The 23,462-nt window shown below is 42.0% G+C and overlaps 1 protein-coding gene and 1 long non-coding RNA gene across 7 annotated transcripts; one reads left to right on the forward strand and one right to left on the reverse strand.

The window, feature by feature from the left end:
* The first annotated feature begins 2,061 nt into the window (after positions 1-2,061).
* On the forward strand, positions 2,062-19,734 carry LOC118392206 (CD99 antigen-like protein 2). Of its 4 annotated transcripts, XM_035783935.2 has the most exons (12): positions 2,062-2,394; positions 6,193-6,261; positions 6,634-6,678; positions 8,867-8,986; positions 10,134-10,232; positions 11,800-11,880; positions 15,213-15,275; positions 16,155-16,226; positions 16,497-16,541; positions 16,702-16,821; positions 16,993-17,058; positions 19,541-19,734. In XM_035783935.2, exons 1-12 carry the CDS (start codon positions 2,337-2,339, stop codon positions 19,600-19,602), a joined length of 900 nt encoding a protein of 299 aa, XP_035639828.1. In that variant the 5' UTR covers positions 2,062-2,336; the 3' UTR covers positions 19,603-19,734. The 4 variants fall into 4 exon arrangements, with proteins under 4 accessions (XP_035639828.1, XP_035639829.1, XP_035639830.1 ...); XM_035783936.2 differs by lacking the exon at positions 15,213-15,275 and having other exon boundaries at positions 2,065-2,394; XM_035783937.2 differs by lacking the exon at positions 10,134-10,232 and having other exon boundaries at positions 2,068-2,394.
* On the reverse strand, positions 13,267-22,994 carry LOC118392207 (uncharacterized). 3 transcript variants are annotated; one of them, XR_004827324.2, is made up of 5 exons: positions 22,739-22,994; positions 18,351-18,632; positions 17,861-18,071; positions 16,676-16,786; positions 13,267-16,203 (listed from the first exon to the last, which is right to left on the reverse strand). It is a non-coding gene; the product is annotated as an uncharacterized LOC118392207 (long non-coding RNA). The 3 variants fall into 3 exon arrangements; XR_004827323.2 differs by lacking the exon at positions 18,351-18,632; XR_004827326.2 differs by lacking the exons at positions 17,861-18,071; positions 18,351-18,632.
* Between the last annotated feature and the right edge of the window lie 468 nt (positions 22,995-23,462).

The raw sequence follows: 23,462 nt of genomic DNA on the forward strand, positions 1-23,462 counted from the left end.
ATCATTCAGCAGCTGTAGTCTGTAGAGTAATTAAACTTCTACATCCTGCAGCAGCTGTAGTCTGTAGAGCAATTAAACTTCTACATCCTGCAGCAGCTGTAGTCTGTAGAGTAATTCAACTTCTACATCATTCAGCAGCTGTAGTCTGTAGAGCAATTAAACTTCTACATCCTGCAGCAGCTGTAGTCTGTAGAGTAATTAAACGTCTACATCATTCAGCAGCTGTAGTCTGTAGAGTAATTCAACTTCTACATCCTGCAGCAGTGTAGTCTGTAGAGTAATTCATTTTCTACACAACTCAGCAGCTGTAGTCTATAGGGTAATTCAACTTCTACATCCTGCAGCAGTGTAGTCTATAGGTTAATTCAACTTCTACATCATTCAGCAGCTGTCGTCTGTAGGGTAATTCAACTTCTACATCATTCAGCAGCTGTGGTCTGTAGGGTAATTCAACTTCTACATCCTAGAGCAGTGTAGTCTTTAGAGTAATTCAACTTCTACATCATTCAGCAGTGTAGTCTGTAGAGCAATTAAACTTCCACATCCTGCAGCAGCTGTAGTCTGTAGAGTAATTCAACTTCTACATCATTCAGAAGCTGTAGTCTGTAGAGTAATTCAACTTCTACATCCTGCAACAGCTGTAGTCTGTAGAGTAATTCAACTTCTACATCCTGCAGCAGTGTAGTCTGTAGAGTAATTCAACTTCTACATCATTCAGCAGCTGTAGTCTGTAGAGTAATTCAACTTCTACATCCTGCAGCAGTGTAGTCTGTAGAGCAATTCAACTTCTACATCCTGCAGCAGCTGTAGTCTGTAGAGTAATTCAACTTCTACATCCTGCAGCAGCTGTAGTCTGTAGAGTAATTCAACTTCTACATCATTCAGCAGCTGTAGCCTGTAGGGTAATTCAACTTCTACATCATTCAGCAGCTGTAGTCTGTAGGGTAATTCAACTTCTACATCATTCAGCAGCTGTAGTCTGTAGAGTAACTCAACTTCTACATCCTGTAGCAGATGTAGTCGGTAGAGTAAATCAACGTCTACATCCTGCAGCAGCTGTCGTCTGTAGAGTTATTAAACTTCTACATCCTACAACAGTGTAGTCTGTAGAGTAATACAACTTCTACATCATTCAGCAGCTGTAGTCTGTAGATTAAATCAACTTCTACATCATTCAGCAGCTATAGTCTGTAGAGTAATTCAACTTCTACATCCTGCAGCAGTGTTGTCTGTAGAGTAATTAAACTTCTACATCATTCAGCAGCTGTAGTCTGTAGAGTAATTAAACTTCTACATCATTCAGCAGCTGTTGTCTAGCTTTAGGGCAAATTCAACTTCTACATCATGCAGTGTCTATTACACACCATTTAAAACCAAGCTAGAGGCCATTCCTGAACATGCAATATGGCACTATCATCAACTTTTTTCGCCATTGGAAAGGGAAATGGAATTTATGTCACCACCAATGTGTCTGCATGCCTGCCTGCCTGCCTGCCTGCCTGCCTGCCTGCCTGCCTGTCTGTCTGTCTGTCTGTCTGTCTGTCTGTCTGTCTGTCTGCCTGCCTCTGTAAAAGCTGGATGCAAATTAAAGTTTAAGATCATAAATAATTCTATATTAGCCTACACAACCTCACTAAAAACCTAGCCTACAGGCCTTTCCAGAATATGCCATATGGAACTATTATAGGCCTTTTTGGACATTAAAATAGGAAATAAGATACGGGATTTAAATCACCACTCTGTCTGTGTGTCTGTCTGCTGTCTGCCTGCATTTGTGTGTGTGTGTGCGTCTGTCTGCCTCTGTAATAGCTTTAGGCGAATGAAAGTTCAACATCATGCATAGTCTATTATACACCCTCACTAAAAAAACAATCCTACACGCGATTCCTGAATATGTAATATGGCACAATCATAGGCATTTACACCATTGGAATAGAAAATAACGGGATTTAAATCACCACGGTGTCTGTGTGTCTGTCTGCATCTGTAATAACCGAAAGGAACCGCCCTACGCCGCCTTTGTAACGTATGATTCCACCACGCTGTAGCTTGTGCTGCTGCGCCAACCTACCACCCCGTCGTTTCTCCACCAGCGCACAGCGCCATATTCGCACTGCAGACTTTTGGGTTCAGTTGCAGCAAACTGTTTGCCACTGTCGCACGGGTGCCGCCAAAAAAAATAAAAAATTGGAGATCAAACTAACAAAAAACTGTTAGATTACAGCAACCAGACTCACAGATAAAATATACGTCGATTTATGGTTACAGTGTAAAGTTATTGTATCACTCGCTTCAGAACCAGTGTCGATACAACACCGGACGGCCGAATTTCAAACATGGGCACATTTTCGGCATGGTCGATCTTTCTGGTGGTCTCGCTGCTTGCTGTGAAAGGTAAGCGTTTCGTCCAACCCCACTCTCTCTTCTTTGTTGCAGTTCACGCTATTGCATAGTTCATCAGTTTTTTGTTGCCTCGGTCTGTTGTTTGTAACCAGTAGGCCCAATTTCTTTATTCTAAAGAGAATAACGGTACACGGGCAGCAGCAACTCACCGCTGCATAGTTCATTAGCCTACGATCGAGACAGGGTTATTGCATAGTTACGCGTTGCGGTCTAACATATGTTTTAGCCTAACTACCCAGTCATGCCTGTATGTAGCCTGCTACGTTAGTCTGGTTTGGATTTAGAGCCATATTGACCAGCCAGTCTGGCTGCGAACTAATGTTTCATATGTTTGATTCCAGGACCCAAATGAATCACGTTCTAATCACGCTTTTGTCGATGTGAATATTCGAATTAATCAAACAAGAGGAAGCTTTATTTGAAGATGTGGGGTGGAAAAACGTTCCCCGAGATGCTGATTTCGTTGCAGTCTAGTCACATAACAGTCAGTATGATCAATAGAATTCATCTTACAGGCAAGACAATAAGAACTAATATTCAGGATTGATATAGGCGTTATTCTGGGGGTAATATGGATGGATTTTTAAAGGGTAAAATTGTCTTTGTTTATCACTAACGATGGATGAATTAAATAAAGAGATATGCAAATGAGCTATTGATGATGATTGTCTGAAAGTAATTGATAGTCCAGTTAACATTTTTGGTGGATCCCTTAGGCAGTTAGGATACACTCACAAGACAGCATGGTTTTTGATTGAATGGTTAGATTGTGAGCTAAGGAGCTACGGTCTCGTTCAGTGAGTGGAGTGTCTTTCGTTCTCTCCATCATGGCAGGTGCAGGTTCAAACCTCGAGGGTGCCAGTGTCCTCCCTCCACACAGACGCAGGCACGCGCATACGCACACACACACACACACTGAGCGTGTCATTGTGAGACAATGAGACCTGTCGAGTCCTCAAGTCCTATTCTGTTCTATTCAGATTATTACTGCATTAATGATCTGAATGTTCTGTCCCAAATGGAACTCTATGCTATGTAGGGATAGGGTGCCATTTGGGACAAACCCCTGCATGTTTAAAGTTCAGTCTGCCAGCTCTGCCACCCTTCACAGATTAGTGCGTACTTGGCTAATTTTTAGCTAGAGGGGTTTGGATTGTGGGATGAGGGGATGAAGGAGGGGGAAGAGAGGGAGGAACGGAGGGGGGCATAACCTTAGCTGCAGTATTTTCTTCGGGAGAGGGAGATGATGGGTGTGTGTGTGTGTGTGTGTGTGTGTGACAGAGAGAAAAAGAGAGCTGTTTGGGTTGTGTGTGCGTGTCTGTGGAGGAGGAGAGGAAGGGTGTGTGCGGTGGATCTGTGGAGACGGAGAGGGGTGTATGTGCACGAGCACACATGTGTGTGTGCCAGCTTTCTTTTTGGCGTAATGAAGAGTAATACGATCAACCCCCTAGACCGGCAGCGAGACAGAGCCATGTGGTGTTCGTCAATGAACAGAGGAATCGATTATTTATTCACTTTGTTACACACCAGCTGGGGATCCAAACAGGTCTCTATAGACAACCGTTCGGATTGTGAATTCAGCGTTGACCTGAGAAATTATATCTAATTAACTGCTATGGTATAGAGATGACTGTTGATGTCTAGGATGTAGAAAGTAACTAGTTGTTACGAGCAAGATTCATGTGGGGGGGGTGTTCTTCAAATAGCAGCGGAGGTCAAACGATTGCGTTCGCTGGACAAGCCTTCGTCGGCGCTTGAAGAACATCTACGCATGATCGCGTCGCACGAGTAACAGAGCGATGGTCAGAAGTCATGTGGTTGCTTCTGAGGTCGTCACCAAGCTCGTATGGAATCCGCACACACAGAATTCCTACGACAATCTACATCATTTCAAATGTCTTTTTTCCTCTATAGCAGGGCTGGACAAATATCCTTACACCCCGGGTGGGAGATAGCCTACATAGCTATAAGTCCTATAAATAATGATAGCGTAGCAATGGAAATAGAGCTGAATACTATGCCGACTAAAAGCTATGTTATAGCATACTATTAGCAATAGCCATAGCTAATAAATTGCAATAATGAAAGTCATATTATTAGTTAGGGCCCCATTAATAATTGAACCATGGCTGTGCTGCAGAGGTGCATGGCGACCCAGCCTGGCCTGCAGTCACACAGTCACATAGATAGTGGTCTTCTTAGCCTTGAATCTATTTTTAGAGTTACTAGCCAGTGTCACCCACAAGTTGCCTGCCAGATCTCAGAAGGGACAGGGAGAGGGCAGCAGTGTCTGTGTGTTTGCGTGAGTGTGTGTGCATTGCATGCATGTGAGTGAGTGTGGCTACTCTGTGTTCTTGGTGCTAAGCATCTTTCTAATTTCGGAAGGGGAGGAGAGAGGGTGCGACTTGCAACGAGAGAGGGTGGAGCACATACAGTACAGACCTCAAACGTAATCCAGCGGCTGACAAATTACACAAGATTTTAGTTCTGGGTTGACCAACATTATTCCTGGTCTAAAGATTGAGCCTTCAGTACTTGGCTAGTAGGGTTAGCTGAGTCTGTGTTTCTGCTTCCTCTCTCAAAACCAGTGTGTGTGTGTGTGTGTGTGTGTGTGTGTGTGTGTGTGTGTGTGTGTGTGTGTGTGTGCACGCATGTGTGTGTGTGTGCGTGTGCTAGGATATTCCCTTCTCAGACCAGTGTAGAATGCTGCTCTCTGACCCTTACAGATATGATTGGAAACAGGATGCTACCGTACGCTAATATGCCTCCTAATGAATTTCACTAATAAACACAGGAAATGCAGCAGTTTCAAAACGATCATTACATAAATTGCACTGTAAGTGTTTAGAAGGGTAGTAGGTGCCTGTAGACAGATCTAGGCTCATCTTATTTTTCCCTGAAGCCTAACCCAGCACCATTAGGGTGCACAATTAGGAACAGACCGTAGAACAGTAGAGGGACAGCTTCCTCCTACTTCCACTTAGCCCTGCTAGAGATAACCTTTGACCCGTCTGATGATAATGAGACACACAGATTGTATCTGCCCTGATTGAAAATGTCCCAAATTATTTTGTTGGAGGGCAAAACCCCTTATGGGCTTTTTGAGATCTTTCATGATCACTCAATGTAGCAAGACATTTTTGAAAAAAAGATGTGTGTGTGTCACTACATGGACACAATAGCTATTCTGTCCCATGTGCAGGAGGAATGCATTGGAGTCTGTCATGGGTTGTGTCGCAAATTAACACCCTATTACCTTTCAAGTGTACTACTTTTGACCAGAGCCGGCCATCTCAGTTGATATCTAGATCTGACAGAACGCAATGCATCCTTCACTACACTGCAAAGACAGATGGGTTGGCTGCAGACCTGGGTTCAAATGCTATTTGAAATCATTTCTACTATTGAACTTACTTGTTAAAAACCCTGCCTCGTCTGGCACTCCAGGCAGGCTAGTGCAACCGCTCAATGTGTTTGAGAGATTTCAAATAGTATTTGAACCCAGGTCTGGTTGGTAGTGTTGCTGCACTCAGAACCAATGTGTTGTGCACATGTTATATACCGCATCATTATGGCTGTCGTATGGAAAGATTGTAACGCATTGGTGTAGATTTAGTAGCAGAATCACTGATGTGGGGACTTGGGGTAGCAAAATATTTGATTCCGATTGTTTAATGGTCACATGTACAGGGTGACTAGAGCAAAGTTCCTGTCCTTTTCTCCGCAATGGATTGTGTAAAAACCCTCCGCGCTTCTCCCTCCCTTCCTTCCACCCTTCCTGTATTGCAGTCCTGTCCCAGGAGTTTGGTGACTTTGACCTGTCTGATGCCTTGGATGATGGCGATGTCACTAAAGCGCGTAAGTACAGAAAGACAATACAGTATTCATATGCTTTAGACTTGTTGCTGTCTATTTCTATTCCTGGCAAAACCTGGATTCATGCTTTCGGTCTCTGGAATCATACATTTATTACGACGAAGTCACGAACAACGCCTTCGGTTGACAATGTTTTTCTATCAGGGTTCGGGTCCATTCCATTTCCATTCAGTCAGTTCAGGAAGTAAACTGAAATTCCAATTGTTTCTCACACAGAAGCATTGAGGAGAAATGCATTTGAAATGTCAGTTTACTTCCTGAACTGACTGAATGATTTTTTCTAACCCCGATGTCCCGCGTTTGAGGACGAAGCTGTACATTCTGTGTAACATCGTCCTCTTCTCTTTTCCTCAGCAGCAGCAGCCACACCGAAACCCAAACCGGTTCCATCGGGAGCAGGTAAACGATCCCAGATTCACTGATTCATCTAGATATGGACTTTCTCTGTTATTGATTATATCTGCCTGTACCGTAGATACTGGGCTTACATGAGTAAGCACAATGCTCCTAATTTATGACCATTTATTAAATTGGCAGGCATTTAAGCTGGTATTGACCACTTGAAAGACTACTAACAAAGATGTAGTGTATCTTCTGCTAATGATTACACAAGGTTATAATATTAGAATAAGCAGCATCTACTTCCAATTCTCCCTATATCAGCCTAATACAGAAAAGGTTGCCAGTGATAGAAAGCGCAGGTTCATGGATTAAATGAATGAATTTATACAGAGCATAAATAACATCGCACGATGTCAATACACACTTTGAATCCATATGTTTAAAAAGAGTCATTTAGTTCTTAGTGTTACGGCTCTCCCTCACATTTCCTCCCCTTGTCCAGTTTCACAAAGCTTGAGTCAGTGAGACAGGAAGAGAAACAGCCACCCGTGTAGTTGCCATTGAGTTCACCTTAATTGAATTACTGTCCAACCTTCACCTTGCTATTGTGCATACCGAATGAAATACACCTGAACCGGCGCTCTCTCCAGGCAGTAGCAGCAAACATTTACCCCAACCAAATAAGGGTTGTTCCCTGCTGCTCCTATTCCAAGCTCCGCTGCTCTCCTCGGGGCTGAGCAACCGTCTACTCCTGCCCATCCTGGACTCTCCTCCAACAGAACACTTGCACCACTGTGGTTAGTTGACCTCCTCTGCTGCTGGTCTGCATCCTCAGGACCGTATCTGCTCGAGGGCCACTATCACTGGCTGTTAATTCTTCTAAAAACCTTTTAAAACCATAGGTCACCCCAAAGGATAGGGGCTAATACACAATTCTGACACGTAAATGTGGCAAGCTGGCCGATGCCTTCTCATCTAAAAGGCATAAAAGAGGAACTGAGAAATAAATAGCTATAAAATGACTTTGTTTATTTTAAAAACTGCAGACTTGCAAAGTAAAATTCTTCTTCTTCTATGAGGATTTATGGCAGTTGGCATCCATAGATGTTGCATTACCGCCACCAACTAGACTTGGATAAACACATTATAATTTGCGCCACAAAATAAAATAAAGACATTTAAAAAAGGCGAAAGGGAAAATGTGGAAAAAATAAACAATTCTCGTACCATCCCTGCAGTACAGTTCATAACCATTGCTATGAATGCTAAGAAGCCAATCTTACTGAAGCATCTATCACTTGTTGGCCTATCCCTCTTTGCTGGCACAGATCCACTTACTTACACGGATCCTCTCAGGATCTTGACCCCTTGACCCCTCTTCCTGTACTTTCTTCACCGTCTCAGCATACGACACCTCCTGGACTACTCCCGTGCACTGGCACTTTTGATCCCCAGCACCCTGGCCCACCGTTACAATTAACACATACCACTTCTTAGTAATCACAATAATCTATGGTTTAAACATGCCAATATGTACTTTGAATCCATATATTTAAAAATACCTTTAATCTCTACTGTAGCTACAGTGCCTTCAGAAGTATTCATACCCTTTGACTTATTCCACAGTTTGTTGTGTTACAGCCTGAATTCAAAATGGATTAAATATATATATTTTCTCAACCATCTACACACAATACCCCACAATGACAAAGTGAAAACATGTTTTAAGAAATATTAGCAAATTTATTGAAAATGAAATACAGACATATCTGAAATACAGACAAAAAAATAAATTCAATCCATTTTAAATCCAGGCTTTAACACAACAAAATGTGAAAAAGTTAAGTGGTGTGAATACGTACTTTTTCTTCTCCTTTTTTTCTCTCCCAGAACTAATCAGGCCCGACCCTGAACAGGCGTGTTCGGGGTGGTATGGCCACAAGCGTATTTTGTTAATTCCGTTTTCTCCCTGAAGTTGGTCCCTTGGCTCATCTCTGTGTGAATACTTTCTGAAGGCCTTGTATGTACGAAAGGGCAACTTACCACATGCATGAAAATAATTCCTAGTGGAAATTTAGACCAATGACAAAGACCTATAGGTGTACGGGCACAAAGCAAGCAAATAATCTCTGAAGCAGGTAGGCAAGAATAAGTATGTCATATACGGGCTTTGTCTTAACGTGTATCCAATTTAGCCGTGGTTTGACTGTACTGACTTTGGTCATTTTGATGTTGTGTTCTTCAGACCTGGACCTGTCAGATTTCTTTGGAGAGGGTGACATGATTACCACCACCAAGGCTCCTTCTAAGGTTCCTCCTAAAGTCCCAGCAACCAAGGCCCCGCTCAAACCCAAACCCAAACCAGGTGAGACATGAGGGAAGAAACCGTCATAACATACAGGCTTTCTAATCAGACCCGTTACACTTAACAAGGGAATGGAGAAATCCCTGCAACGGCCTGCTTACTAAACCCGCATGCATTAAGTTTCTCGTTTAGGAGAGGCTTTTACGCTAAGTGACTCACAAGTAGGCTATGCAGAAGACAGGTGGTGTACTTAAAAAACGCAATGGCCGCAGTAGAGTCGTGTAGAGTCAGCCAATACTGCTTGTCAATAGATATTGATTATAAGCAAAATGCAGTCTCGGGTTTGAGTCAGCTGGAACAGATGATGGGTAAACTATTGACAACAAAGTCTGGTCAATGCTTCAGGTGGATCACTACACCTGAACCGTTTTGAGAAACCACTGCTATAAGATAGCACGGTACCATCAACACATGTCTGTCTGTATCTCTCTGGTGAACAAGGCTGTCCCTTATTTGTTAGTCACAGTCTGGGCCTTGCACCTCTTGTTTATGTCGTGCAGAGGGGGCTGGTGGGATGAGCTATCGGAGGACGGGCTCGATGTAAAGGCTGGAATATAATAGATGGAACAGAGTCAGATATGTTGTTTTTGTGTGTTTGATGTTTGGTACCATTCCATTGATTCCATTCCAGCCATTACAATGAGCCCGTCCTACTATAGCTCCTCCCACAAGCCTCCTCTGATGTTGTGGTATTAACATGTATGTAAATTTGTAATCGCCATACTATTCTCAGATCATCTCTAGCTAAATCCGCTACAACTCACAAGCACCTCTACTATAGTACTGTATGGGATTCCATTAACCCTACTAGCTATCCCTAGAGTGATCACAGCACTAACAGATCTGTACAGAACTTGTCCTAACACCACCTAAACGAAGGGCTAGATTCAATCCGGAGCGTGGAAGAGCCGCGTTATCGCGTGATTTACATTTAAAGGGGATTTCCGATTGAGCCGGGCATATGCAGCGTTTACTTTGAATGCAGTCCCTGCGAAGGCAGAAACATTGCCTTTAAATTCCAATCATGCTACAGCCAAATCTTCCACTCTGGATTGAATCTAGTCCTAAGCCTAGCATTAAACCTTGTTAAACCAGACTGAACGCTAACTAGGCTATACTAATTCCTGAGCACTCACTACACTAACAGATGACACCCAGGCTGATTTTGACTTTGGGCCCGGCCTCCGCCCGGGCCTGCTCCCCCGTGCCACCAAGGGCCCCCGTAACCCACCTAGGCCCCATCCTGGTTGGTACCGCTACCACTTAACGAACAGACGTGGGTTCAAATACTATTTGAAATGCTTCAAAACGTAAATACTTTTAGCGTTTGCTCTAGCCTAATGAAATGCCAGATGGGCGGGAGCTTGCAGTCTTTGGACTATTCTATTGGTCCATTAAGCTAGGCGAGCTCAAACAAGCACGGGTAAAGTATTTCAAATGATTTTGAATAGCGTTTGAACCCAGGTCTTAGAACCACCCTCCCGTCCGTTTTCACATCTGCGGCTGTGTCCTAAATGGCCCCCTGTTCCCTAGATAAGCGCACTACTTTTGACCAGGCCCAGATGTGGGGAACAGGGTGCCATTTCAGACGCAGCCTATGTATCAGTGTCAATATACATGTATATTCCCGTTGTTGCACATCATCATCCCGTCTGCACTGTGGGTTCGAAAGACTAACTCTGCTTGTTTGTGACGTAGGCCTCTTGTCGGAAGACAACACCTATGTCCCATCAGTCTAAAACAGAGGTGTAGATATACAGAGTTTGGCAAACTCAGTTTTAGATTGTAGAATTGGTATAGGCACCATTTTGACACCATTCTAATTAGAATGCATATTAGAAGGTTAATGGCATGGAATGTTTGGATCCAACATGGAGGCTAGTTTGCCAAAATCTCTATACAATATCAATGGCTCTGGTCTAAACTAGCTTCCTTGTTCCTTGTCTCTGCTTTGCCTCATGAACACTGGTCTGATTGGACTGGACAGATGACAACTCCTAATGGTTATAATGGGGGAGAGGAGATGAGGAAAGGATGCGAGTGAAGATTATTGGAACGCACTCCATGTCTATAGTCACACACATTATAGTGGTATCTTGTCTGCATCAATTACATCTTGTTCTCCTATAGCACACCATTGTAGACACACAATAGACACACACGCCATGTTGTTTTCATGTTGTTGTAGTTTGTCTGTTGTCTGGTGTCACACATGTTGTTGTGTGTGTAAATATTGTGTTTTGAGTCAGTATCTTCGTTTTAATGTTGGGCTTTTGAGCCATAGAACACTGTCACATTCTGGAATGCAACCAAGTGACCAAACAACAATTTGACCTTTGGACCTATTTAGTATGTATTCAATCCCAAAATGTCTTTGTTGTCCTTATTTGTGGTCAATGTAAGTTTGTCTATTTGTTATATACAACAGCTTGTTGTATATTGCTCTATTTCTAGAATGCTTGGTATATTGTGACATAATTGTAGCCTAAGTGCATGTTTGGCTTGACAATGACAGCAATGGAATTGGCAAGAGCACAAACAGATCTTGGACCAGGCTAGCAGAAGTCACTACTGCAGTGGTTTCCTCTTGGTTGAGGTGTGCTAGATGCCCTAATGCATCGTAGCAGTGGTTTGTTCAGGCTCACCTTTGATAGATTTTCCCCACATTTCCTGGTTTTTCAGAAATCACAGTTGGAGAGAATAAGCGCAGAAATCCAGAATCCTCCAATGAGGATTTCTGGAAAACTTGGGTATTTTGGGAAAGTTACTGTCATTTTGCAACTCTACTTTTGACCTGTGACCTTTCCCTGCAGCAGGTGATGAGTTTGACCTGAGTGATGCTCTGGACCCCAAAAACGACATTGGAGGGAAGGACAAGAACAAGGGACAAGCAGGTTACCTATTATTTTATTATTTGTCTATTTAAGTGTTTTGTATATTTTGTTAATTTATTTGTATATGACATACTTATAGTTGGGGTTTGCAATAGGTATGGTGCAGGGCAACAGAACGAATCAGTTGGACGGGCATTTGATTTCCAGAGGGGGGCGCGCTTTTTCTTAGGACCTCCTATGTGTGAACGAGCTTGGCATGAACACATCCAGTCATGATGTTTTCATCTGATTGTCAAAGAAATCACTTTAAAAAAGTAGGTTATCTTCGCACATTCTTACCAAATAAGTAGCTGAAACTAATCTCACCCGAGAAAGCATTCGATCGAGCGAAACAGCGCCCCCTCTGCCTTACTATATGTTCATCAAATCAAATGTGGTCACATACACGTGTTTAGCAGATGCTACTGCGGGTGTAGCGAAAAGCCCATGTATCTGATGCTGTCTGACCTGTTGTACTCTTTCTGGCCAGACAGCATCAGATACATGGGCTGCATATAGTAACTAATCAAAATAGAACCATCGCGTTCTCCCAGAAGCTTGGCTGGTGCGTAAACCCGGGAATTCAGACAAACAAAGAGGTGTAAATGGGTTCGCACTAAAAAAAACACACACAAAAAATATGTATATATATTTTTTTAATATATATTTTTACTGCATCAGGGATAGCGTACACAGATGTTTCGGCTTTACAGCCTTCTTCAGTGTGTAGGTCCAATTTGATGTCATTCAAAACAGCATTTGCAAAGATCAACAGCTGTGCAGCAGGTGCTTCAAATCAGAGGTTGCATTCATCTGCCAATCAAAGATATCGCTTTTCTGGTCTACCTGCATACAAATTAGTCACAAAGAGATCCAGAATTATAGGATATGGAAGCGGGCACGGGCAACTCACAAATCAATCGCCCCCAGGTGTCCACTCACCTAAATACTTCACATCAATTCATTAGATAGCCTACCACAAAGGACATCAGACAAAGCCGTTCATAAATATGTCGGCCAACTCATGAACGATATGCAAAATCTGATATGAACAGTTCTTGTTTAACAGTCTAAATGTGGCATATAGGAAGGAGGTGAAATCAAATTCTTCGTTTAAACCGCGTGGAGAGATAGAATTGAATGTATACATCCACATGGCTTCGTTTTGGAGTAATTTGTTGTCATATAGTCACCTCCTCTACGTGGTGGATTAGCCTTTTCGAATGAACGCAATTCATTTAATAAAATGGTGTTGTTTTATAAAGTGTTTCGTAACTGGCGAGGTGATATCTTGACGTCTAATAGTGGATGTATGTTCTCCAAGAGGTACTTTCAAGACGCGGGATGTTTTTCCAATATAAATCTAATTGCAAGAACACTGTAACATATACATCACGTCTTTAGTCGTGCAAGTTAAACGTGACTTTATTTAATAGGTCCTAGAAGTCTGAGGGCATACAAAGTTGGAACATTTCCTTATGTTGCTACAAGAAGTACATGGGAAGATCTACAGGGGGAAGCATCCTTTTATGAATGCCTCTTTTCTCTCTCTGAACACATCTGTTTTTAACCAATACGTTTGATAGATTTCTTGGTCGTTTATAGGCGAGGTAGATTCTAAAAAGCAGAATTTAAAGAGGAGTCTGATGATAATGTACCAGTGTTAATTGACAATAGACCTTATGCCATTACGGCTATCATTGAAAGTAAGTATATAGTTTACGGGAAACAGTTTAATCTTTTTGTGGGGATTTATTAAGTAACTGGCTTCTGTTCAAGCTTTGAACTTGTTTTGGAGCTTTATCAAGCCAGGAATCGGGTATCCTCTCAAGCGGAAACGCTCAAGAAGAGAATTTGATTGTCTATCATATTCTTCGTTTGTGTCACAGATGCGACGCAGTCTATGAAGTTGGCTTACTGGTAAACCTATTTTTAGAGGGAGAGGGTGATAACTATCAACTGTCGATATAGTATTTTCTGTAAACTGTAGTACTTAAGAGATTGTCCCTTCTTTGTATCAAGTACATCTAAGAAATGTATAGAGTTAATGTTATTTTCCATAGTGAATGAGATTGATTGTACTCCAGAGTTAATGTAGTTAAGAAATGTAATTTAATTTCGTAACCCGACCAGATCATAAAGCAATCGTCTATATATCTGGTCCAATATTTAACGCGATCTTTGTAAGGATTATTTTCATCAATACAATCCTATTAGAATTACCCCATAAATGGATTTGCATAGTTAATGGCCCTAATGGAGTTCCCATTGCTGTTCCAAAAGTCTGTAGATAGTCATATTTATCAAATAATGTTGTTTTTTTAGGTTCTTTGCACTAGTTGTTGCAAGCTCAATTATGTAATTTTTGTCGGCACCTCGCTTAAGCGAGAGGAAGAATTTGAGGGCCTCCATACCGCCGTCATTTGGAATATTGGTATGTAGAAATGAGACATTAAAAGTGACTAACCAGTCTCCTTCAATAATAACTGGTATAGTTTGTAGTTTCATTAGCACAAATGGTGTTGTGAATGAAAGAAAATTGGACCCACACACCGGAGAAGGCTGTAAAAGCGGAAACATCAGTGTAACGCCAACCCTTGATGCAGTAAATATGGAATATTGAAGTAAGCTTTATGCGACATATTTTTGAGTGCGAACCCATTCCACGTCTTTTTTTTGTCAACATATAGTAACACAGAGGGGCGCTGATTCAGACACTTGCAGATTGAAGGAAAGTTGGCGAGTGCACTGTTCGGATGCTAGAATTATTTTGGACGCACGCCATCTTTCTGTTGGCGCGCGTCTCGGTTAAATAAATGATCAATATTCTATATTTTATTTGGACGGCAAGGAGGTACGGTAAGGCCGACCAGGTCCCCCAAGACCCGCCCATAACGCCGTCCCGGTTCAAGTCCAGGTTTATTGTTCGCGTACGCAGATTTGCAGATGCTATCGCATGGTCCTGCGAAGTAGTATGGTATTTACTAGGCCTCGATTCAATCCGGATCGCGGATTATAGTGCAATTGACATTTACAGGTAATTTCCGATTGAACATAATGCAGCGTTTACCGTGAGTGAGTTCTCTGTAAAGAAAAAAACATTGCCTTTAATGTTGTAGTGTAGTATTAAGTAGTATAGTCATAGTATAGCTGTACAATAGCAGTAATGTTCTAGACACCAGAAATAGTAGTATTAGTGGTAGTATTAGTTTAGTACCAGGGGGTTGATGGTGTGTGGGCTATAGTACTGTAAATTAGTAATAGTAGTACAGTATAGTGGTAATATAGTAGAGCAGTAGTATTATTATAGTATTAGTATACAGAAGGTTGATGTGGTGTCATTTGCTCGTCAGATAAAGGTATCGGAGGCGGGGGCAAGGGTGCCGGAGCTTCCAACAACAGAGGGGGGAATGGGGGTAAGAACCCTGCCTGACCTACCCTAACCAACATGGTCTACCTGACCAAACTAAACCCTACTGTGCCTGTCCTGCCTCTGTCTACTGGGCTGGGTACTAGCTTTTTGGATTATACCTTCTTGGATAATACCTAGTTCAATTTAACCTCATTCCTCTCTTTATTATCGACTCTATCTGTCCTGTCTTTATGTCACTCTCTCTATCTTGTATGCCTGTCTCTCTCTCTTTATCTCTCCCTGTCTCTCTCTCTTTATCTCTCCCTGTCTCTCTCTCTTTATCTCTCCCTGTCTCTCTCTCTTTATCTCTCCCTGTCTCTCTCTCTTACTTTCTGCCTCTCCATCTCCATTTATCCATCTCTCTATCCCTCCGATTTCTCTCTCACACCATTAACAAGGCCTACTGGGGAGTTATCGACTGGGCACACACTGAGCGTGTGTACTGCGTTTGGATGGGTACTGTGTTTGGATGTATTTAACACATACTCTACTAAAAGCTTCCTCTTGGCAAGTTTGTACTGTGGGTGTACTGCGCAAGAAAGCAGGACTGATGGTCTATATCCAAAACCCACATCCTCAAAAAGGCACCACTTCCGATTTCCTGCCAATGTGGTCATAATATCTGGCAACTTGCATGGGGATGGTGGCTGTAGTTTCACTCCGGCTGGGTCTTGTCAAAGGCTAATCTTCTCTTTTTCCTCCCCGGGTGAAATCTGGCAACCAGCACTGTGATTGACTCCTCGTCTGCTGAACTTTGTCCTCTCTCTCGATGACCTTCCTTTGGAGACATTGGCGTTGTTTGTATGGGGACCGTCCCTGGCTTGGAGCCTGGTGTGTCAGGTTAGGGTTGCCAGTTAATGTAATCCTATATCCCGCATTATAGGTGGCTCCTTCTCGGACGATGATCTGTTTGACGTTGGAAAAGACAACACCTATAACCCCGACAAAGGGAAAGGTAATGATCTCAGATATGGGAAATGATGAGCTAATTTTTTTTTTAAAGAGCTTAAGGACAGACTTCTGTGTTCAGACTTGCTTGTATTTCTTATGATGGATTATTGAAGATACAAAAAAAATGTATTTACATCTGGGTTGTTAAGATTCTCGTGTCAGGACACACGATGTAAATAATGCATATTTATTGGCATTGGTTGCACATGAATGCACACTAATAAATAACGCGATAGACAACCTCGCAGTACATCTTTCAAATTTGTCCATGTAGGTGGACGCAATGGTGGCCCATCCACTGCTGATGACAACAACTATGGTATGATGACAACAACAGCAATATTGGTTGACAACAACAACAATATTTCTATGAAAAAAAAAAAAGATTTACATGGTGGTCTTATATATATAATAATCAACCATCTTATATTGATGGTTGATTATGGATTATACCTCTCTGTGTTCTCCCTTCGTTCCAGACACCATGGCGGAGACCGGAACCATCGCGGGGATCGTCAGTGCCGTTGGCGTGGCGCTGGTTGGCGCGGTTACAAGCTACATCTCCTACCAGAAGAAGAAGTTCTGCTTCAGCATACAACGTACGTGACCAGCTGGGATAATTGTCCTCTATAATCTATAATCTAGAGATAATAATACATGAATCTTTATTATGAATGAATTATAATCATCTAGAATTTATTATAATAATTATTAATTATAATAAATCTAGATGTGAGATGATCTCAGACTGTTGTCTCCTCCCATCACAGAGAGCCTGAATGCAGACCTGGTGAAGACTGATAACCCGGACGCTGTGGTGGCCACAGAACCACAAGGTAACCACCCATAGAGAGCTAGAGCTCTATTCAATCAGATCCGCTTTAGCCCACATTTGCATAGCAGTTGTTTTTGCTGTGTCAGAGGTGGAACTGCGTTAGAGCTGACAAATCCACGAGCGGCTCCTCTGGCATTATACCTAAAGCGGACATTGCCATTGGCTGCACGGAGTGGCATTACAATTTCGAACTCTGGAATGTGAGATGTAATCGACACCTTGATTAGGCTGATAGAAATCCTCATTATTTTGTGGAATGATTTTCAATTTGAGCGCCATTATTTCTATGTACTACTTTCTCGTTCTTAACTTCTAACGCAAGTGGGACGGGCAGTGCTTCATTCGTAAATCGGGAGGTGCCGGATCAAAAAGTGAGCGCGAGAGGGGGGTGACCTGGGGAGCTCTGAGGTACCGGAACACATGAGGGGGGAAAAAAAAATCACCTTTCTAATAAAGCATATCATCACATTTGCGTAGTGACACAAAGCAGTAGAGTAGAGGCACTTACAGAAGTTGCACACATGGGGAACATTGTAGTAGCCTAGGGTCCGGGGGAAAATGTGGTCTTTTATAAACGTATTTCATGCAATTCTACATCACTGGAGACTTTGGCAGAATCTTTTTTAATACCCCACAAATGATGGAAATGTTAGGCTATTTTGACGCTGACGAACTGAGATCAATAAAAACGACCTTAAATCCATCAACAGCATAGGCCTACGTGTGTGGAGACACATATTGTAGGCTACAATATGAGGATGAAATTATAGTCCTAAAAATGCTATTCAGTTTCACTCACTCACCCAATTATGCATTGCTCACTCGCTGGTGAGTATTGATAGTTTTGCGGTGTTGTTGGTTGACACGAGAGTGAAATATGAAACCGTATTCTCTCCAGTTAAAAGGGTCTGTCAGGGAGATGGGGAGGGAAGGAGAGGGAGGAAGTGGGAGGGAGATGGAGGGGGAGGAACTGTTTTTTTTTTTTGTAACTCAATACTCTGGGGTGTCTCCAATCTGGTGAGAGAAGGAGACAAAAGAAAAGTGAGGGAATGGTTTTCATTTTCGGAACTTATACCATATATGACCAACACCTTTCTTATGATGGAATCCATGAGAAGAAGTGATCTTTGTGTTTGGACAATCTGCAGCCTATTTTACTTAACTTCAAATGAAGTAGATTAGAGTAGATAAAATGACCTCCAATTGAAAATGGTCATAGGGCTGGTTCTGGTTGTAAAAGGTTTATGAAGGCATTATTATTAAGCTTTAGAAGTTTCAGTTTGTGGGGCCTACCGTTTGGCGCAGCGGTCTAAGGCACTGCATCGCAGTGTTGCGGCATCACTACCAGCCTGGGGTAGGATCCCCGTGACCGGGAGTCTCAAAGGGTGATGTCCGGGTTAGGGGAGGGTTTGGCCGGGGGGGCTTTACTTGGCTCATCTCACTCTAGCCACTCCTTGTGGCCGGCCGGGCGCCTGCAAGTTCAATAGTGTTTCCTCCGACACGTTGGTGCAGCTGGCTTCTGGGTTAAGCGAGCGGTTGTCAACAGTGAAGAGGCGACTCCGGGATGCGGGCCTTCTAGTCAGGGTTGCAAAGAAAAAGCCATATCTCAGACTGGCCAATAAAAATAAAAGATTAATATGGGCAAAAGAAGACAGACACAGAACAGAGGAACACTTCCTAGGAGGCCAGCATCCCGGAGTCGCCTGTTAATGTTGAGACTGGTGTTTTGCGGGTACTTTTTAAGGAAGCTGCCAGTTGAGGACTTGTGAGGCGTTTGTTTCTCAATCTAGACACTCTAATGTACTTGGCCTCCCACTCCTTTTTCCATTCTGGTTAGAGACAGTTTGTGCTGTTCTGTGAAGGGAATAGTACACAGCGTTGTACGAGATCTTCAGTTTCTTGGCATTTTCTCGAATGGAATAGCCTTCATTTCTCAGAACAAGAATAGCTGGATGAGTTTCAGAAGAAAGTTCTTTGTTTCTGGCCATTTTGAGCCTGTAATCAAACCCACAAATGCTGATGCTCCAGATACTCAACTAGTCTAAAGAAGGCCAGTTTTATTGCTTCTTTAATAAGCACCACAGTTTTCAGCTGTGCTAACATAATTGCAAAAGGGTTTTCTAATGATCAATTAGCCTTTTAAAATGATAAACTTGGATTAGCTAACACAACGTGCCATTGGAACACAGGAGTGATGGTTGCTGATAATGGGCCTCTGTACGCCTATGTAGATATTCCATATAAAATCTGCCGGTTTCAGCTACAATAGTTATTTACCACATTAACAATATCTACACTGTATTTCTGATCAATTTGATGTTATTTTAATGGACTATTTTTTTTGCTTTTCTTTCAAAAACAAGTATATTTCTAAATGACCCCAAACTTTTGAACGGTAGTGTACATATATAAAAAAAAACAAGTTGCAGTTTGTGATCAGGATTATAACCATCAGTTTCATGTCTCCTCTCTTTCACCAACAGTTCAACAGACTCTTCTGGAGCCTCCCAATGCTGAGCCCCCTAGTGAGGAGAACGCTGTCTAACACCCCCCAGTTCTGCCTCGTCCCCCAACCTACACACACGCACAAACAAAGAGGGCATGACAACACACACTTACCCGCTCCCACCTTATGGAATATCTCTCTCCACCTGACACACACACACACACACACCACTTTTGAATGATAGCCCCCCTTATACCTGGCTATACAGAGATCGGCAAACTCTGTTTGTAATGTAACGTTCCATTGGCGGCCATGTTGACACCGCCAACTTGCATGACATTCTAAGGTCAGAATGTCATTGTGACATAACTTGGTGCCAACATGGAGGGCAGTTTGCCGACCTCTGTAGACCTACCCCTGCCAAACTATGTGTAAATATCATTTTAATTTATTTGAACTGTTTTGAATACCACTAATATGCCTGTTTCCTATATGATTATGTAGGAGATGTTAACCTGATCCCGGATCAGTTTGAGTTTGACAATGATAGTCAGAGGACTTGCTAAACTAAAACACATACAGATCTCGGACCAGGCTTCCATCTCGGTATTTCCTGAAGAGATAGTATAGGACATAGTATAGCCCACATACTTGTCCCGTAACTCTGTTTATCCAATCAAATAGCGTATCTAATCGACACAAGCCCTATGATCGGTGTGGATTTGTTTGCTTTGGAATATAAAAAAGGAAGTGATTTGAACTGTTCAACTGTTGATGCTAGAAATCAAACGTCGATTGATATCCGACCTGCACTTTCTATCTGTTGGATTGCCTTCAATATTAGTTGAATTGGTTGAATTCAATTGGTTGTACGTATATCCCCCGTGTGATTTTGTACCATTTCTACCTTCATTGTATATACTCGTCTTGTCCGAAAGACACAAAGCGTTTTTTGCAGTGGTTACTTACACAGGTTCATGTCTAAAAGCTGCATTTTTATAACCTCGATGCCAGCCTGTTTGTGCTTTTTTAGGCACGTCCTTGTCACTCATTGTAATGCTAGCATTTTTATAGTGTTGATTTGAGGATGGGAAAAAAAATGAAGCAATTTGAAAAACGTGTTTGTTACCTACTAACCCCCAGAGCTGCTGCTTTATTGTCCATCATATAATTTGCGCTTTTTAAAGACACTGAAGAGAAAATAGTCTCTTTTCCAATATCCTTAATAGCATACTACTTAGGGAACGAACCAGTAGGGTATGAACCAGTGTATTGGCTCCTAGCGTTCTAAGTAGTATTCCAGTATGGACATCGGAGGGTACACAAAGGCTCTGTTCCAATATACACACTAGCACACTACTTAAGTTGCGTTTATACTGTCAGTCCAATTCTGATATTTTGCCCAATTATTGACAAAATATCTGATCTGATTAGTCAAAATACCAATTAGTGGCAAAAGATCAGAATTGGGATGCCTGTGTAAATGTAGCCTTAGGGAACGAGCCAGTGTATGAGGTCCCAGCATTCAAAGTAGTACGCTAGTATGGATATTGTAGCGTAGCCTTTAAGTCTACTTGTGTGGAAACGTGTTTGTGATGAAGATAATAATACTACTCTTTGTACGTTGTATATCTATTTTGTGTTATTGAGATAATGCCAGTGCTAGAGAAAGTTAAGTCAATGTGAAATCGAAGCCTAGTTGAACTTTAAAACCTCTTGATATTGAAGTAACATAATGGTCGCGTTCCAGGCCAACTACATTGTAGATGTTGCAGATATTCCAGGGCATCAACCAATAGTTGCGTGCCACATCATCAACTTGGCGGTCGGGCATAAGGTTGCTATATCATAATGTGGTTAGCTGGTGTGTTAAAGTCTTATCCAAGCATTGTGGGATCTGGAAGGCGTCTGCAATGTAGACAGTCCGTAACGCGCCCAGTGGTAATATAGAAAATGGAAGTTTGTTTTTGTAACAAAGTCATTTATGGCTATGTATAGACTTCTGAAGTCCTTCAGATTTAGCTCTTTGCTAATATGAAAGCATAGTTAGTTAGTCTTAGGTTCTTTGGGTAGTCTTCATACTAGGTGTTGCTGTGCTGCAGTCAGTTGCTTGTTAGGATGATTGGGGTCAATTCAGGAAGTGATTTCAAATTTCATTTCAAGAATTGAGAAAATGCACAAGAATTTATAAAAATCCTTAACTGAAAAACAATGGCACATCTCAGTTCATGAATTGGGATTTGAAATCACTCCCTTGAATTTACTTAATTGAAATGGAATTGGCCCCAATCCTGGTTAGGAGACTAGTAGTGAAAGTGAAGCTTGTAAATTGCGGTGTTTCTGTGTTTTTACTAGTACTTGTTGTATGAGCATATTCCTTGATATTACGGTGTGACCTGATGATCTATACACTCGTTCCTAAGTGTGTTTTTGCGAGAAAATAATTGCGTCTCTGCACCCCCACTCTTTCTACACTAAACCCCTAGAGTGGGTTTTGTCTTAACTTCTTAGCTCAACTTATTTAACATTTCTTTTAGATATAGAAGAACGTTTGTTTCCAAGTGGCTTTTATTCCAGAAATAAAAAGCTTTTTAGGGCAGATCCAAAATGGCCCCCTATTCCCTTTGTAGTGCACTTACTATATAGGGAAGAGGATGTGATTTGGGATGTAGTCCTACTGTGTGCTGCACCCTGTTCTGTTTGGCTCCCTTGTTGCCTTGGAAACGCAGCTCTAGAACCACTCCTTCTGTGATGTTCCAGTATTCTCCCTACCTGTAGTAACTCACTGTCCCTAACAACTGCACCAGGATCAGTTGTATCATCTGACTTATAATGGGTAAGTTAAAGATGAGTTCGGAGGAACTGTTGTAAAAACGTGTAAAAATACGGACAGAATATCCCGAAGACACATTTCAGTTCAAGGCATTCAGTTGTACAACTGACTAGGCATCCCCCCTTTCCCTTCCTTTAACATGGACCGTAGTGTTGCGGAATACAACACAGGACAATAGAACTGTCCAAACATTCAATTTCACACAGGTTAAAAGGTCCAATGCAGCAGTTCATGATCTCAATATCAAATCATTTCTGGTTAACAATGACCTTACTAGCTAGGTTTCCATCCAATTGGTGATTTTCTTGCAAATACAGTATGCTAAAATCCACATGAAAACATTATGCACATTTTCCCACCAGAGAAAGGCTGTGTGTGATGACGTAGTGCACATGAACATACCTTTTTGCGGTTAAATTCCCATGTACCGAATAAAGACATACAAGTTCCTGTAAATGGGTTTCCGTCGCATTTTCAACTCTACTGATGGGTTTCTCGCCAAAACAATTGCATTATATAGTGCGTGCCCACTCTGGTATTGGCATGTGCGCTCGAGCCAATAGTTTGCAGATTACTTTGTGGGTATAGCCTACATGATGAGATTATTATGGACATACGGCAGCCAATCATCGATGATCATGTCGCCAGAATAAAACCCTCTATAGTTATTGGAAAGGAGCATCAAGCTCATCACCGTGCACGTTCACCACCCTGTGAAGTTCATCGTAATTTATTTAATCTGTAGCCCAATGAACTGCATGCTTTCCCGACGAGTCGTAGGGGGAGGACCACACAACATGTCATCGTGTGACTCCCAAGTTTACTTCGATATGATGGTTATTATATCAATATTTGCGCATTAAAGCATTTCCACCAACATTTCTTGCATAATTAATTTTACAAACACAAAACGATCCCACCTTGTCTAGCGTATTTTGTTTTGTCGACATTTGAAAAGTTTACCGACAAAATGTTTCCATCACAGACATTTTTTATTTGATGTACTTTATGCACATAAAAAGGTTGGATGGAAACCTAGTTATTGTGATTGGTTTAAATTAAAATAGTCAAAAGGAAACTAAATTAGCAATTTCTCAAGCAAGAATCTTGGTAGGGCTGTCAGGGA

The sequence above is a fragment of the Oncorhynchus keta genome, chromosome 13, assembly GCF_023373465.1.
Source record: "Oncorhynchus keta strain PuntledgeMale-10-30-2019 chromosome 13, Oket_V2, whole genome shotgun sequence".
Lineage (NCBI taxonomy): Eukaryota > Metazoa > Chordata > Actinopteri > Salmoniformes > Salmonidae > Oncorhynchus > Oncorhynchus keta.

Excerpts from the sequence above, each read along its gene's own strand:
- LOC118392206 (XM_035783935.2), top strand. The coding sequence starts at position 2,337 with ATGGGCACATTTTCGGCATGGTCGATCTTTCTGGTGGTCTCGCTGCTT. Across the intron at positions 6,679-8,866 it reads ACCGGTTCCATCGGGAGCAG|ACCTGGACCTGTCAGATTTC; the intron begins GTAAACGATCCC and ends TGTGTTCTTCAG. Across the intron at positions 17,059-19,540 it reads GGTGGCCACAGAACCACAAG|TTCAACAGACTCTTCTGGAG; the intron begins GTAACCACCCAT and ends TTTCACCAACAG.